Below are 17,192 nucleotides of genomic sequence, written 5' to 3'. Positions count from 1 at the left end.
ACCTGATTGGGGCCAGGCAAGAACCAGCTGAGCGTCTCTCAGGCCTGGGTGGTGGGCTGTGTTTGAATGGGCACTTTCCAGTAACACCTGCACACCCTTCCAGACAGAGTGACAAGTGACATGTGTTTCAAATATATAGCCATTGGCAAAAAGTTACTGGGGATACCGTTATCACTGTGCCATAGGATTCAATTCAATACATGTATTTACTGAGTGCATACCACGTGACAGTCAGTGGGAAGCTAAGGGAGAAAAGGAAAGAATAATCATTGTGCTAAAGGGATGCACCCCAAGTCTCAAGGTCACGAACTCTGCTCAGCACAATGGCAGTGGCACACGTGTCTGCGATGATTGGATTACTGTGTCTCAGGCTGCAGCCTCTCTGAGAGCCCAGAGCAGGTGTCTTTTTCTCCTCCGCCGCTGTGTCTTAGCTCAGGGGGAGGCAGTTTCTAGCATTTGGCAGGCATCCAATAAATATTGCTGGCTGAAAGAATGCTAGGGATGCATGAACCTTTTGTAGGGGAAGTATTATCCTGTTTTATAGGTGTCGAAACAGCCGCAGAATACTCAAGACCACACAGAAATAATTGCTGGAAAGGAGGACTCCAAAACAGCTCAGCTTAGCTTCCCAACCCCGGGGTCTTTCTACCACATCACGGTCCTTCCCCCGGGCGGAGGGGCTCCGGCTGGTGTGGAAGGCGGACGGGAAACCTCTCCTGGGTGAGTGAGCACTAGCAACGCGAAAGAGGTAGGAACGGGAGGCGGCGGCGAGGCAGGCAAAGGCGGGGGGCCCCCAACTCTGCTTCCATTAAACCCAGCTCGCAGCGAGGAAGCAAAATTAGAGTGGACTGGCTTGTGCCTCCAGCTTAGAATGCACACAGAAAGGAAGGTGCAAAGAGTCAGGACGCCCTGGGAGCTGGGCATGAGGCGGGAGGGAGCAGGAAAGAAGGTGAGAAAGAGGGGTGGCAGCAGGGTCTGACTGGTGCGGGGAGGCACCATCCCTGGTCCCTGCGGCGCGGGTATCAAGGTGTCCCATCCAATGACACCTGGCAGGCGCGAGGGTAAGTTCACCTGCACGGGTGGGAGCGGTTTCCCAGGCAGTGGCCTAAGAAAAGAACTCGTCCCCATGTGAATGGGTGGGTGGACATAAATAATGCTATTTTATTTTATTATTTTATTTTATTTGGAAAAGAGGTTTCGATTTTATTTTATTAATTTTTTATTTATTTTATTTTATTATTTTATTTTATTTATTTTATTTTATTTATTTTATTTTATTTTATTTTATTTTATTTTATTTTATTTTATTTTATTTTATTTTATTTTATTTTATTTTATTATTTTATTTATTTTATTTTAGGAAAGAGGTTTGGTAAATAGGGATATCAGAGCTCCGCAGAACATTACAGTGCAATCGCCAGGGCTATTACCCTCATCAGGCGCCGTTTCAGCACCTCTCAGTTTAGCCCCTGGCCAGCCCCGCGCCAGGGTCTGTCTTCCTAGGAGCGAGATCCCCGCCCGCCGGGCCGGGCGCGGGGCTGGGCGCGCGGGGCCGGCGGCGGCCGGAGGAGAGGCTATTTTGGGTGCGGGCGCGCGGCGGGCGGGCGCGGGGCGGCGCCGGGCGGGGCGCGGGCGCGGGCGCGGGGAAAGCCTCCCGCTCGGGCTGCCACGGCAACCGCGTCCAGGCAACGCGCCCGGAAGCCGCTCGGGCGGGCGGCGCGCGGCGGCACGCGTCCCCCGGGAGCCGCGAACCCGGCCGGGCCGCGCGCGGGGCCCGGCGGCAGGCGCGCGCTGATTGGACGGCGCTCCCCGCGGCGCGGGCCCGCACCGGGCTCCCCGCACACCCGCGCCGGCGGCCGCCGCACCCAGCCGCGCCCGCGAGGACAGGGGAGCCGCGGCGCGCCCGCCCGCCCCGCCGCGAGGGTGAGTGCCGCGTCCCGGGGGCCCCCAGGCTGGACGTCCTGCGGCCGGGGCGGCCGTGACCTTGGGGCAGCCCCAATGCTAGCATAGACTTGGGGGACACGGAGAGACGCGCGTGGCCCAGGCGACCCGCTGCCGGCGAGAGGGTTAACGGCTGGCTGACGCGCAGAAATGAAGTTGGGCACAAAGCGCAACCGACATTGCATTTTATTATTTTATTTTAATTTTTTGCGGGGGCTGAGGAGAGGCTGCATGCAAGCAAACCCACAGAAGCCCTGAGGGGTTGTTTGGAGGGGCTATGGTGGTGCATATACATTGCCAGGGAGCTGGGTGACCTTGGACGGGTCAACCTACCCCCCGCCCCCCACCTCCTTCGTTAAAAGGAGAGGCTGGGGGTCTTCGCAGTTCCACGGTGCTGTTGGCCTGTGAGACGACTAAGGGCCCCAAAGTACTGGCTCTGCATGGACAGACTAGACAGGGCTCAACTCTATAGTGTACAAGGGTGTCCATTCATTGGTTCTCAAGTGGCCAGAAACGTTAACAGTTTTATAGACGAGTATGGAGAGAAAGCGGTAGGTGGTCCAGAGAGCTGCTTCTCAAGATGCCCAGGTGAAAACCTCTTGGGTGCTCTCAAGTCACGAACGACATCAGGGTTAATACTCCTGAGTTCTCTCCTGTAGTTAATCTAATAGGAAACTTTGTATTTGAAGAGGTGGAATCAAGACCCAGTAGTGGCAGGCAGCAGGAGATTAAATGAGTCATTTCTTCAGTATGCATGAGAGAGGGTGTGTGTGTGTGTGTGTGTGTGTGTGGTGCACGGGAGTGCCTGGCTGGGATCACGCCTTCATCTTATTGTCTGTGTATGTCAGTTTTAGAAATTATTTCATAGGAGTCACCAGAAATAATGCTAGCATGATTTGAATCCACAGAAGTGCAGCTCTCTCTCTGAAGCAGGGGCAGCTTGCTCTTAAATAAGAGTTGGGTTTGTGATAGTAAATATATTCTTTACTGAGAACCATCCCTAGGATTTGAATATGTCTCGGCCTTCAGGACCCTGGCATGGAGTGTGTGTGTGCGTGTGTGTGTGTGTGTGTGTGTGTGTGTGGTGCTCCTGAGATCCGCTGTGACACCTCTTCTATTTTTAGCATTGGCTAGTGCTAAAAAGATCCCGCAGGCCCCTTTCTGCATTCTCAGCATGTACCCTGAGAGGGAAGGGAGGAAATCCCTGGCCCTTCTCACAGCCCCTGGGGTTGGCCCTTCTCGCGTTCTGCTCTGAGGCTGGCTGTCCTTGGCATTCATTCCAGTCCGGTTTCATCTGCATGAAAAGGTGGGTGGGGAAGACAGCATTCTCCGTGTTAATGAATAAGCTCCTGCAAGCCTGTTTACCTGAGGGTTTAATCATCTTTAATGGCTTACATGTTAGAAATCTGAGAGCATCCAGACAGAAAAATCTGTACTCCCCAGGAAATCAGCCACTAAGCCTGTAAACCCTTAACGAATCACACCTCACACACCAGGAACCCTCATGAACTTCAGCCACCTCTCTCTGCAGGCCACTAACCTGTGTGTCTCCAACCCACTTCTCAGTCCCGTTCCTTATATCCTACAGACATTCTCCTGTGTTTTCACTCTTCTGAGGCAGAGCCCATCTCCTATCTCCATGCCCCACCCCACCCCCGGCCTTTCCTCCCCCACCCCAGCCCTTTCCCATCTCACGGAAACATGGATTGGCCTTCCCTTGGCTTCTCAGAGCCACCTCCAAACCGTGAGCCCACCACTGACAAAGTCTTTAGAGAGAACGCTGCCTGCTTGTGCCCCACTCCATCCTTCTGACCTTTCATCAGTGCTGGGCTCCTCAGGATCACCTGGAGCATTTTGAAAAAAAATGTGGCTTTAGACTCTCCCAAACATTCCACATTAGAATCATCAAGGTAGCAAGACATATAAATCCTTATTTTAAGAACAGCACCCCCCCCCCCCCAAAAAAAAAAAAAAAAGGAAGGGGGAGAAAGGAAGATGGGGAGAGAAAACAGCTCCCCCTGTGGATCTGATGTACACACAGGTTTGGGAATCACTTCACTTGATGCTACAAAAATAGTAGCAGCCCTGCCAGGGGTGGCTCAGTGGTTGATCATCGACCTGTGAACCAGGGAGGTCATGGTTTGATTCTGGTCAGGGCACAAGCCCGGGTTGTGAGCTTGATGCCCAGTGTGGAGTGTGCAGGAGGTAGCCGATCAATGATTCTTATCATTGATGTTTCTCTCTCTCTCCCTCTCTGAAATCAAAAAAATTTTTTTTTTAAAGTAACAAACAGGCATGAGCAACTGGCTTGGTTCTCTTTTCTACCTTGTCTCCTGCCAGTGACTTGGAGAATTATGTTGACGCTCTATTAATTCAATGACCTTGAAGTTGCCCAAGGGTCTCAATATCAACTCCCATGGCTTGTTTAGCCTTGGGAATTTTTTCCACCTTTAAGATCTGGACTTCACCTTGGACTTCATCCTGGTTATCTGACTCTCCCGGGCATTCCCCCCCCCCCCCCCCCCCCAATGCACCACGTTTCAGCCATCACTGAGGACACTCTGGTCCTTTCATTGCTTTGTTTATTCCCTTTATGGCTCCATTTCTCCACTTGGACCTTATATGTTGCCAGCCATTTCAGTTCTGTCTGGAATCCCAGAACCTTTGTCTTAACAAGTTGGACTTCTCATATGGCAGTCCTCAATCCAAAATCACTCTCATTATCTGATTTTTCTTCTACAACCTGCCAAGTTATCTAAGAGAAAGTCACAAAGGCGGGAAGACTGATTCCATTCAACATTTATGCTGGCTCTACTCTAATTTCACCAAGGTCTAGCTTTTCTGTGGAAAAAAATTTTTTTTTTTAAATCCTTGAGCCAAAACTGGTTTGGCTTAGGGGATAGAGCTTCGGCCTGTGGACTGAAGGGTCCTGGGTTCAACTCTAGTCAAGGGCATGTGCCTTGGTTGTGGACATATCCCTAGTAGGGGATGTGCAGGAGGCAGCTGACCAATGTTTCTCTCTCATCGATGTTTCTAACTATCTCTCTCCCTTCTTCTCTGTAAAAAAAAATCAATAAAAAAAATATCCTTGGTTAATTAGCTCTGGACTGCATTCTTTTAGAGTTTATGCCAGACTTTTCTATTCCTTAAACTTCTAGTCAGTTTCCTTTCGGAAGATAGCCTTTCTTCATTGATAAATCAAGGACTAGAGGCCTCGTGCATGAAAATTCATGCAATGAGGGGGTTCCCTCAGCTCAGCCTGCCCCCTCTCACAGTCTGGGAACCCTCAGGGACATGAGATGACCTGGCAATCAGGGGAAGATGATGCCCCATCACACCTCTGCTGCTGCCACTGCTGGCAGTGCAAGCCTCGGCCGACCCTGGTTACCTGAGCCTCAGGCAGCCCTGGGCAGCTGGGCAGCTGCTATTCGAGGCTTGTCTTTGCCTTGGGCCAGCCCTAGGCGGCTGGGGGACTAAGGGGACTGGGCGCCACCATCTTGTGGCTGTGGGCACTGCCATATTTGAGGGCAGGACAGTCAATTAGCATATTCCCTCCTTATTGGCTGTGGGCACCATCATCTGTGAGGGCAGGTAATCAAATAGCATATTCCCTCCTTATTGGCTATAGGTGCTGCCATCTTTGCGACAGCGTGAGGGTCAATTAGCATATTTCCTCTCTATTAGATGGGATATCCATGTCCCAGTTGAGTGCCCTCTCCCTCAGTATAAGCTCCCAAAGCACCCTCCTCACTTAAGCCTTTGTCTTTACCCATTTTCGTCCTGCTTTGTTTTCTTTCTCCAGGGAAGAAAATATTTCTCATTCCCCTCACCAAATTAACCCACATGCACTCCACACTCTCCTGCCTCTGGATTTCTTCCCTTCCTCCTCGCCTCTTCTGGAAACTTGCTCCATTTGTTATTCTCTTTCTTCAGTTTCCTCCGTCCCTCCTTCCCCTGCCCCAACCTTCCCCTCACCAAATAGTCAATAAGTCATCATTCTGATAATAGAAGGCACCATGCTGACGTCCCAGCTCTGATCAGTAGGACTTTCTTCGATGATGCAAATATTTGATACCTGCGCTGTCCAACATGGGAATCCCTGGCCATGTGCAACTGCTGTGCGTATGAGATGTGGCCAGTGTCACTGAGGAATTGAATCTCTAATTTTTGCCAATTTTAAATTAATTCAAATCCTATATAAGTGGTCGTGGGCTCCGGTATGAGGCAGTGGCTCTCTGTTTTACGAGGACCCTGTGTTGATGCCCCCTGCCTCCTTCCGCTGACTGCCCCCCCTCACCCCCTTCTCTGGCCTCGCCCTCACCTTTCTGCTGAAATTGCTTTCTTGTCCGGCTCCTGGGGAGGGTCCTGGTTGCAGAGCTGAGGCCCTTCCCCACCTTGGTTTCTGCCCCTGGGTCTGCCTCCGGCCGTCGCTGTCCTCCTAAACCTCTCTCTCTATTCTTGTCTCTGGTTCTCCAGGTGCAACTCAGACCTCATTTCTCTCCTTCACCTTCCTGACGTCTGAACGTAGGATTATGTGGGGTCCTGGGCACCTTTTGCTCTTCCAACATTAGTTGCTAGCGGACAGTTAGTTATCTGGTGCCACACTGGGCCCCGTGCTTCACTTGGATTATGTCCTGGAATCCTCGCTCCCACTCCATGAGGCAGATAAGTCTTATCGTTCCTGCTGTGTAGGTCAGCAGACTGAGGCCGGGAGAAATGAGAACAGCTTAAGGAAGGCACAGTTCGGGAACAGAGTGGCAATATGACCTGCTTTTAACCAGGTTGTACTCAGGCCTCCCAGAGGCCTTCAAAGCTGCACGTGTGGCTGTGCCCTCCCCAGATTCCATTCAGAATCTGATACCCACAAGCCTCTGTGTCTCGAAACAGCTCTTCATCCTAGCTTCCTTAATCCCTTTTCCCAGATACCTTTTGCTCCAGTTCTAAAACATTAACTATTTACCTTGCTTTATTCTTCTCGCTCTATCACATTCTCTCTCTCTCCACACGTGTTTAGACATATGCATACCTGAGTATGTTCTTGTAATTTTTCTTGAACCGTTTTCAGAGTTACTTGTAGATAGGGTCCTTTTTATTTCCCAACTTCCAACACTTGATTGTATATGTCCTAAAAAAAAAACAAAAACAAAAACAAAACACCCCACAAGGACATTTTCTTGTGGCGTACCCTTCAACTTGGGTTCTTTGAGTGTGTTCTCATGATAGATCCAGGTTATCTCTTATTAGGGAGGCGGCCTATCGGGGAGATACTGTGTCCTCAGTACCTCCTTAATGGTGTTTGTGCTGTCGTTCTTCTCTCTGTAACCTGCTCTCCATCACTTGGGTTATTCTGACTTTTCTCCTCTTCTTCACACTCCCACATCCAGTTGGTCATTGAGTGTTGAGCTGTTGTGGCCCTTGCACCGTCTCCCTCAAAATGTCCCTTCCTGCCTGGCCAGTGTGGCCCAGTGGTTGAGCATCGACCTGTAAACCAGGAGGTCATGGTTGGATTCTCGGTCAGGTTACATGCCCAGATTGTGGGTGTGGTCCCCAGTAGGGGTCTTGCAGGATGCAGCCGATCAATGATTCTCTCTCATCATTGATGTTTCTCTCTCTTTCTGAAATTAAAAAACAACAACACACCCATAAAAATATTTTTTAAATGTTCCTTCCTTTCTAGTTCTACTGTCTCTCTCCTGTTCCAGACTGTTGTGGAGTCCAGGCCTCTGAGCACAGTCCCAGTCCCAGTCTCAGCCTTGTCTTTGACTGCTTACCAACAGGAACCTGCGTACATGGTAATTTGCACTAGTCAGTACTTCCTCTACTTTCTCCTCTCTGCATCCTTTTTCATCTGCTTGCGTTTACCTAATCCACCCCTTTAAATATCCAGCTCAAACACCTGCTGCTCAAATACTTTTCTTGATGGCCAAGTTCAAACTGAGCCTGCCTTCCGTTCAGAGGCAAGGCCTGGTGGGTAGTGCTCACATGGCCTGTCCCAGCCTCTCCAGCTTGCATTGTGGTCTGTTTTGTTTCCCTGTTGAACTGAAGCTCGTGAGTGTGGGGGCTGTGACTTGTTCAGCTTTGTAGGGCGCTGTGAGTATTTGTTGAGTGCACTGAATTACTTGATTAAAATCATTGAGCCCATGCACAGAATGACCTTAGAGTGGTCTGCTAGCCTGGGTACAAGGTGGGTGAGACCTATGCCTTCCTCCAAAGGAAGGAGGAGGAGGGGATGGAGTACCCTTCCATAGGGCCTTTTAGCCAAACAATGGGTGATTCAAAAAGGTATTTCTATGTTGTAAGTGGAATAAAGGATTTTCCCCTGGTGACACCTTAATTTTGTATAATTGTGTCAAAACAAAGAAACCATACATTTGATTTTTTAAAAAGAGAGCAGAGAAATCTAACATAGTATATTAAAAAGGCCCATCTACTTCTTCACGTCTGAAACGAGCAGCTGAATGTGTGAGGAGCCGTGTCTCAGGCTCATGTCCTCCCTTCGGAGCCCAGACCCCTGTCTCTCTCCTCACTGTCTGGCCCACTCCCTGCTCTGCCAGCAGCGCCTTCCTTCCCCCAGCCTCCTGCACGCTCCCTCCTCTTCTTTAGTCCACTCTTCTGCCTGTTCTTCCTCTCAATGCCTCTTCTGTTTGCTCCTTTTCCTTATATTGATGACTTTATTATTGTTATTATTTTTACTTTGTAACTGTGGTTATGTGCCATGGGTGTTTTTGTTGTTGTGGTTGTTTTTTGTTTTTGTTTTTTAAATCCTCACCCAAGGACATGCTTAGAGATGAAGGAAGAGAGGGAGGGAGGGAGGGAGGGAGGGAGAGAGAGAGAAACACAGATGTGAGAAACATTGATTAGGGAGAGAGAGGGGGAGAGAGAGAGGGAGGGAAGAATGGAGGGAGGGAGAGAGAGAGAGAGATATGAGAAATATTGATTGGTTGCTGACTGGTGATCAACCCTGCAACCCAAGCTTATGCCCTGATGGGAATCGAACTGGCAACCTCTCGGGTATACGGGCATCACTCAACCAACTGAGCCACTACAGCCAGGGATTTCTAACATAAAAGCAGGTGAAAGAAGAGAAAACAGTTGCTTTTCATTACTCCGTGGTCTTGTGTTGATTACCCCTCCCGCCCAGGGGCCAATGAATCTTGGTATGTTAAAAATGTAGTTATCAGTGACCATAAAACGGTGTATTTGATTAGCTTGTGGGCACAGGAGGAGAGTTACTGGGAATGTGCTGGCTGACAAACAGAATGTGCTGGCCTGAATTTTTCAGTCTGTGTTCAGGCACAATTGGCATTTGCGATGGGAAATCAGGTTTGAGGGTGGCGAGTTGTGGAGGTTATTGGAACGACAGTTCTCCTGAAGACGTGCCTGTCCTTGCTGGCTGGCGGTCAGCGTTTCCCTCTTAGAAATGCTTTTGTGCCGATCACATGTCCTCTGGATAGAGTAGCTCCAGAAGTGAAGGCAAGAGAATCTGCTGCTTCGCTGAGTGAGGCTTAAATAAAAAGCCTGTTTATGTGGGCGGGAATGTGTGGGGGCTGCTGTCGCATTATGGAATTCTTAAAATTGTTTAACCGGGAAGATGTTATTCAGAAACCCCTCGTGGCTTCAGCTTGCTTTTGTTTATTTCAGGTTTCTTTGCTCCCCATTTTTAATGATCTCTCAGAGGACTCGGGAGGCCTCCCCTGCTCTCTCTAAAATTGTTATAAAATTAATGCATTGGACTCAAGCTGTTATTACGAATAAAAGAGTCTCGCATGGACTCCCGGTGTTTCAGCAGAGAAGTCCGGCCCCTCCCACTGTGTGTGAGAAAAAGGGCGGAGGCTGGGGGCCGGGTCTTGGTTCCAAGCCCAAATCCTGCGCTTTTCAGGTCGAAAGTCATAGAGGGAGAACCCCGGAGTCACAGTTAGCAATCTGCCTGCATGAGCGTGCGAAGCCAGGCCTCCCTCCCGGGTGATCCGTGGTGCATCTGGGGGTGTTGGTAGTTGAGGAGGTAGTTTGCACCAGCTTTGAATAATATTTCTTCTGTTCTAGCTGTTGCGTTTGGCAGATTCCCTTTTCAACATTTGGTCATGTGTCTTCGCTAATGCTGGAAAGAAAAGTTGCCAAATATAGCCGCTGATCATAATAAAACACCCTAACAGTAGTATTAAGACACTTCTCTTTCGGTGCGCGTGCACGCATGTGTGAGCGCCCGTGCAGGGCAACCTGGAGCCGTCTGCCAAGCTCCCAGCTGGAGGGGACCCTGAGTCAGCCATCGATATGTCATTTGGGCAGAGCAACTCAGTAATTAAAACAACGGGCCTTACCGAATTAGAAAAACAAGCCAATGCACAAACATTCAGGGTGTCTGTGAAGAGATGCTGTGCTGGGTACATAGGGGTTACAGATTCATGTGGTATGCAGCCCCTGCTGGCCCCTGCAGCTCCGTTGGGAGGCATAATCCATGAAAACTTCAAGTAACAATGGGAGACTCAAATAGCATTTCAAAATAGCTGTTATTAATAGATGGGAACAAAAACCAATCTGGGTTTTTTTTTTTTTTTTTTTTTTGTGTGTGTGTGTGTGTGTTTTTGCAGGGGTTTTCTTAAAAACATTAACACTGTTCTAAACTGTAGAATAGATTAAAACAACATCAGTTGCCCTGGCCAGAGTGAGAGCACTGGCCCAAGCACCGAAGGGTTTCAGGTTCAATTCCTGGTCAAGGGCACATACTTGGCTTGCAGGTTCAAGTCTTGGCCCTGGTCCATATGCATGTGGGAGGCAACCAATCAATGTATCTCTCTCACATGGATGTCTGTTTGTCTGACTCTCTCTTTCTCTCTCTCCCCACCCCCCTCCATCTCTTCCACTCTCTCTAAATATCTATGGAAAAAATATCCTCTGGTGAGGATTAACAACAACAATAAAAAACACACCACAAAATAACAATAGCATCAGTGGGTTCTAGAAGTCTGGAGGCTTCCAGTCTATTTGTGACCCCATCTGGACCTGACATGTCTGTTGTAGGTTGACCAGATCCCATCAGTTATGCAGCAATCTCTGCACTGGCTGGAAGCAGAGAGAGAGCGCAAGAGAGAAACATTGATATGAGAAAGACATATCACATCGCTTCCCACCCCCCCCCCCCCCCCAACATCTGGGTCAGGGATGGAAACTGAAACTGAGGTACATGCCCTTGACTGAGAATTGAACCCAAGGCCCTTTGATTTGAGGGCCGACATTCTAACCACTTAGCAAAACTGGCCAGGGCTCTGACTTTCTTATCAGTCTAGATACTTTGATTTTGGAATTAGTCCCTGGCCTCAGTTACACAGCCCTCCTCCTTGTACTGAAAACAAATGATTTACCCAGACACCAGCTATTCACACGGCAGAACAATCCTACCAATTTGGCACAGGGTGTGGTGGAGGAGCAGAGTTAAAGAGAGCCACAAACCCAAGGAAGCATCCATTCATGGAGAGAGGGGTCCGGTGATGGGTCAGATAGGAGAGGAAGGGAAGCTGTGCATACAGAGGTGCAGGGTCGTCTTGACCTTGGCCTTGACCACACTATCTCTGCTGGCTCAGGTTCCGGTGCTCCTTACATTGAGGAAGAGGAGGAAGAGGAGAGGACATGACAAGGATGGAACTTAAAATGTTGCTGAGTTCTTTTAAATGCAATAAGTTAAAATGTTCGCACTATCTAAGCTCTGCTGCCATGGCACAAAGTTCTGGTTTCCAGGCTCTGATTATGGTTCTATCTAGTACTGTAGATCTCTGTTCTGATCTCTTGTTCTTTTTAACAAACCTTAACGTTAAGCTAGCATGTAAATATTTCCTGTGCAACTTCATAGCCTCTGTAACCATTATTTCAAATAGCCATTCTTCTGAGTGGATGTGGCATGTTTTATTAACTATAAAATTATACAGCAAAATAAATTATAAAGCAATGAAATTATTCATTTCATTGTTGGACATTTAACCAATAGCCATTTGTGAACATATCATGGTTTATTCACCCATTTGCCTGATGAATAAACACAGGTTTTGGTCCTCCCTAGTCCACTTTTCCGCTCTTGGGAACAATGCTGCCCTAAGTATTCTTGTGTTTCTTTGTGAACAGGTTTGAGGAATTTGGGGAAAAAGTATTGAGTCACGGGGTTTGGGCCACTTTAGTTTTTGTAGATATTGAAGATTGCTTCCCAACATGGTGGTGCCGGTTCCCATTCCCACCTGGTGTTCCTGTTGTTCCGTATAGTTCCTGTCAATTCATGGTCTCGCCACTCCGCGTTTTGGCCAGCCTGATGGGATGAAATGGTACCTTGTGACAAATTAGATTTATTTTATAATTTGCTTCCCTTGGCTAGAACAGTGCCACTGTTATTAGGGAGAAAATAGTTCTTACTCTGTCTTTAGTGTTCTTTTGACATCTGTATTACTTTCAACAATAAAGGTAAATTAAAAAATTCTTTTGAGCCCTAGCCAGTTTGGTTCAGTGGATTGAAGGGTGCCGGATTCAATTCTAGTCAAGGACACATACCTCGGTTGCAAGTTCCCCTGCCCTGGTTGGGGTGTGTGCAGGAGGCAACCAATCAATGTGGATGTTTCTCTCTGTCTCTCCCTCTCCCTTCTACTCTCTCTAAGAAAAAGAAAAAGAAAAAAAAATCAATGGAAAAATATCCTTGGGTGAGGATTAACAAAAAAGAAAAAAAATTTTTTTTGAGATGTTTTCTAAGCAAGACAATTGTCTAGAAGTCTATTAAATGACTTAAAAGTTAGATTATAAAATAATTAAAAATTTTAAAATAAATTGAAAATATTCCTAGTAAGCTGCACTATATATATACTATATAACTCGGTGTCAGAATCCCAGCTGACAACAGCTGGCACCTGGCTGGTGGCCACTGTGTTCCGTTGGTGAAGAATAAGTCACAGGTCACATCTAACTCAAGGGAGAGGACCACACAAGGTGTGAAGTCCAGACTCTTTGTGTAAGAGTCTGTCCCCCACAATGGAAACCATGCTGTGATCATCACATTTCAGTGACATGGGTTTAGGTATTCATCTCTGTTAGGACCCTTAGAGATGATCAGATTTCCTGAGACTGGCACGCAAGCTCGGTTCCCACTGAGGTGTAATTCCGGTGGTTAATTCACGACGAGAACAGTAGCTGCAGGTAGACTGGGTCTTGAGTTTGCTGATTGCCTCATGTTCCCTTTTTATGCACAGCCACATGGGAAGCTGAATGATGTGCCTGGGGAGTGTGGGCTCAGGGCCAGAGTTGTAGGTCAGATTATCTTAGTGGGTAGTGTCTTTGGGCCATGAGACTTTACTCATCTCTCTCCATTAGAGTCAACTGGAGAAGGAAAATCAGTAAGAGTGGCCCAGGATGAGGCTGGAAGAGTGGGTTAGGTCAGAGCTCGTTGAGAATAAAGCAAGTAGAGATAGTGTTGGGGTGTAGAGGAGAAAAGGTGTGGAACTATTTCTCTATTCTCTACTTTGGAGTATCTTACCCATTCTTATCAGTGCTTCCCTGTCTTAGGTGCTACACAAGAAAAATGAGGCTCTCTCTTTTTTTCCTCCCCATGTAGCTTTTGATGTTAAAAAAAACAAAAACCCTCTAATTTGATGTATAATTGACAAATAACATTATATTAATTTCAGGTGTAAAATATAATGAATTGATAGTTGTAAGTATTGCAAAATCAGGCATTATTACGGAAATATTTTCTGTGTGATGAGAACTTTTAAGATTGACTTTCTTAGCAACTCTCAGGAAGCAATACAGTATTGCTAACTATAGTCATCATGCTGTGCATTATATCCCCAGGACTTATTTTATAACTAGAAGTCGGTACCTTTTGACCACCTTCACCAATTTTACACCCACCAAACCCCACCTCTGGCAACCACCAACCTGTTCTCTGTATCTATGAGCTTGGGTTTTTTTGTTTTGTTTTTTTTCAATTTTTGTTTTTAGAACCCACATATAAGTGAGATTGTATGGTATGCGTCTTTCTCTGCCTGACTTATTTCGCTTAGCAGAATGCTCTTGAAGTCCATCCATATTGTCACAAGTGGTAGGATTTTTTCTTTTGTTTTGTCAATCCTCACCTGAGGATACTTTTCCATTGCTTTTTCAGAGAGAGTGAAAGGGAAGAAGGGGGAAGGAAGGAAGGACGCAGAGAGGAAACAGAAGGGGGAGAGGGAGAGTTGGAGATCAATTGGTTGCCTCCTGCATCCACCTGAACTGGGCTGGGGATCTACACTCAACCTGCAACCCAGGTATGTGCTCTTGACAGGGAATCAAACCCATGACCCTTTGGTATGTGGACAATACTCTAACCACTGAGCAATGATAGCCAGGGTGCAAATGGCAAGATTTCATTCTTTTTTATGGTTGAGTAAAATTTTATTCTGTGTATGTAGCACATTTTCTTTATCCATTCATCAGTCAGTGGCCACTTTGGTTGCGACCATATTTCAGATATTGTAAATAACGCTACACTAAACATGGGTTGCACATATGTTTTCCAATTAGTGTTTTCTTCCCATGTGTTTTTGTTCACATGGCTCCTAAGCCACTACCCCGTTGTTTCTTGGTTGGTTTAGATGTCTACCTTTCTCTGTAGGCTGTGAAGCCCTTGAGCCAGGGAATGTGTTGGATAGTGTTGGGGTGTGGAGGAGAAAGGGTGTGGAACCATCTCGCTGTTCTCTACTTTGGAACATCTTACCCATTCTCATCAGCGCCTCCCTGACCTAGCTGCTACCCAAGAAAAATGATTAGATTATTGGCTACGTAATAGATACCAAATAGCTATTTCTTAGGTTGGTTATTCTGTGGATTAATATCTCAACTAAAGTATTTTACAGCTTTAAAATGATAAATATTATATGTCCTGATTTTAAATAGTAAATGACATAAATTATTTATTTAAAAAAAATATTTTTATTAATTTTAAAGAGAGAGGAAGGGAGAGAGAGAGAAACATTGATGAGAGAGAGAAACATCGATCGGCTGCCTCCTGCACGCCCCTTACTGGGGATAAAGCTTGCAACCCCAGCATGTGCCCTGACCGGGAATTGAACCAGCACCCTCTTGGTGTATGGGATGATGCTCAACCAACTGAGACACATGGGCAGGGCAGAAATTATTTATCTTTACTGAAGAACTTTGGCATCACAGCTTGTTTAGTATGAATCACTTTTTTTCTTAAAGGTAATTTGTTTAAATTTGAAGTTCTGTATCTAGGAAAGTGAAATGTTCACATTGCGAAACTAAAAATAACATACTGGAGAGATGATGCCAAAACAATGGTTTCAATCAGAAATGTTTTCTGAAGCCAGCATCTAATGAGAACTCATTACTGAATCAGATCATGGTTAGTAGGCATTCATTGTTTAAGCCAATTAATAATGGTTTTGAGAAACCTAAGTAATGGGATATTTTTAAAACCCTCCAGCTTTGCTCAGATTTCTAATGCGTTGTGATGAGCAAATGTTCCTTATATGCAAGATGTAATATGAATGATTATATCTAAAACAAAGTTTTAATTAATATCCTCACTAGAGACCCAGGGTATGAAATTCATGTGGGGAGTTAGGGGTCCCTTAGCCCAGCCTGCACCCTCTCCAATCCGGGACCCCTTGGGGGATATCGACTGCCTCTTGCAATATGGGACTGCTGGCTTCTAACCACTCTCCTGCCTGCCTGCCTGATTGCCCCTAACTGCTCCCCTACCAGCCTGATCACCCCTAACTGCTCCACAGCTGGCCTGATCATCCATAACCACCTCCGCCTCACCCCTCACCTGGGACCCAGAATTCCTTTCTCCAGCTGGTCTCAGGCATCTGGGACCCAGGGTTCCCTCTCTCTGGCTAGCTATAGGCACCCAGGACCCAGGCTGGCTTCTCCAGGGCTGGCTCCAACTGCAAGGGACCAGGGGTGGGTGGCTTTGCTTGGGCTGCAGCTGCAGGTGCCTGGGACAGCGGGGCAGGTGACTTGTCCCTTTCCTGGGCCTTAGCCTGGCTGGTCCCCATTCTTCTCTCATGAGCACATTTGTACCTGGCTGGTCCCCATTCTTCTCTCCCCAGTGTTGAGTGTCTGAACAGTTACTGCATGATGGTGTGAGTGTGTGATAACCATTGCATATTAGCTCTTTATTACATAGGATTATCTTAGTAGATAGACAGGTTTCCTCAAATCAGATCCCACTGCTCATAAATTATTAGATTCATATTAGAAACAAGTGCTTTTATTTTGTTGTATAATTTACTAAATTTGCTGAGGTCAAATTTACTAAGGAAGCCTCCTGTAATTTCTAGGGAGAAGTACAAGCTGGTACAGAAATGGTCTTATTTCTATAAAAGTGATTTCTGAAGCTTGAAATATAGATATGGGATGAGGAAACTTTAGGAAACTACACTTAACAGTCCTTGTTAGTCTGTCTCACCAGGCTTAGTGATATTAATTTCAGGAACATTTGACTTTGCTTGATTCTTTTCTCTTTATTTGGAAACATTTTCTGTTTATTGCACACACAAGTCATAAGATCTTTAATAATATAACTGATCAGTGTGTCAGCATCATGTATGGTCCACTTAGCAACTTAATAGTACGCTTTAGAGATAATTTAAGCTCTAGATATAAACTGTCAAATAATTTAATGCTTTTTTTTTTCAACAGATGTGAATTATTAAAAAAGAAAAATGGCCCAACGGAGCACTGTATTTCCTTCTCTTGTCACCAAGGAAAGGTATAATATATGGAAAATATGCATCTAAGGTATACTTTTTCTTTTTACCAATCCCATAGAGGCTGCTAGTGGGAGTGATGGCCTTTGTACATGGAACATTATGATAGCTGTTACATTATCCAAGAAGGATTTTGTTCAAGGGCAAGGGCAGTATTGTTGTGTAGCCTCTCCAGCTTTCCCTTTGTCAGATGCCACGGGCCACCCCGTGACCATGAGAGGTGAAGGCTTCACACTAGCCCTGCAGTACGGATGTACTTTTGGTCGGCAGAGAAATATAATTCTGGAGACGTGGGCGGCTAAGGTCTCTGTGAGCCCTTTTAAATCAGAAGTTGCAAATTGAGTGTCCATAGGCCAATATTGGCTTGTGGACATACATTGTTTGATCTACCACATCACCTTTAATACTTTTAAAATTAGTTGTTATCACTTAAGAATCAGTTGATTTCTCATACGAGTCTGGATTTTCTGGCTCTTCTTGAATATCAGATGATCTGAAAAGTGGACC

At 46.6% G+C, this 17,192-nt stretch overlaps 1 protein-coding gene across 2 annotated transcripts in view; it reads left to right on the top strand.

Annotated features, from left to right (window-relative positions):
- The first annotated feature begins 1,746 nt into the window (after positions 1–1,746).
- The window catches only part of FAM81A (family with sequence similarity 81 member A), a 51,379-nt gene continuing 35,933 nt past the window's right edge, over positions 1,747–17,192 (top strand). The window contains exons 1-2 of one of the 2 annotated variants that reach the window (XM_084874068.1): positions 1,747–1,923; positions 16,618–16,687. In XM_084874068.1, the coding sequence (XP_084730194.1) occupies positions 16,641–16,687 (47 nt within the window). In that variant the 5' untranslated portion in view covers positions 1,747–1,923; positions 16,618–16,640. Of the gene's footprint in view, positions 1,924–16,617; positions 16,717–17,192 lie in introns of both variants that reach the window. The other variant, XM_084874069.1, reaches the window with a different exon arrangement.

Source organism: Pipistrellus hanaki (genome assembly GCF_964339955.1).
Source record: "Pipistrellus hanaki genome assembly, chromosome: 1".
Taxonomy (NCBI): Eukaryota; Metazoa; Chordata; class Mammalia; order Chiroptera; family Vespertilionidae; genus Pipistrellus; species Pipistrellus hanaki.
The sequence above is the reverse complement of the archived record's forward strand: the minus strand, read 5'-3'. Positions and strand labels throughout refer to the sequence as shown.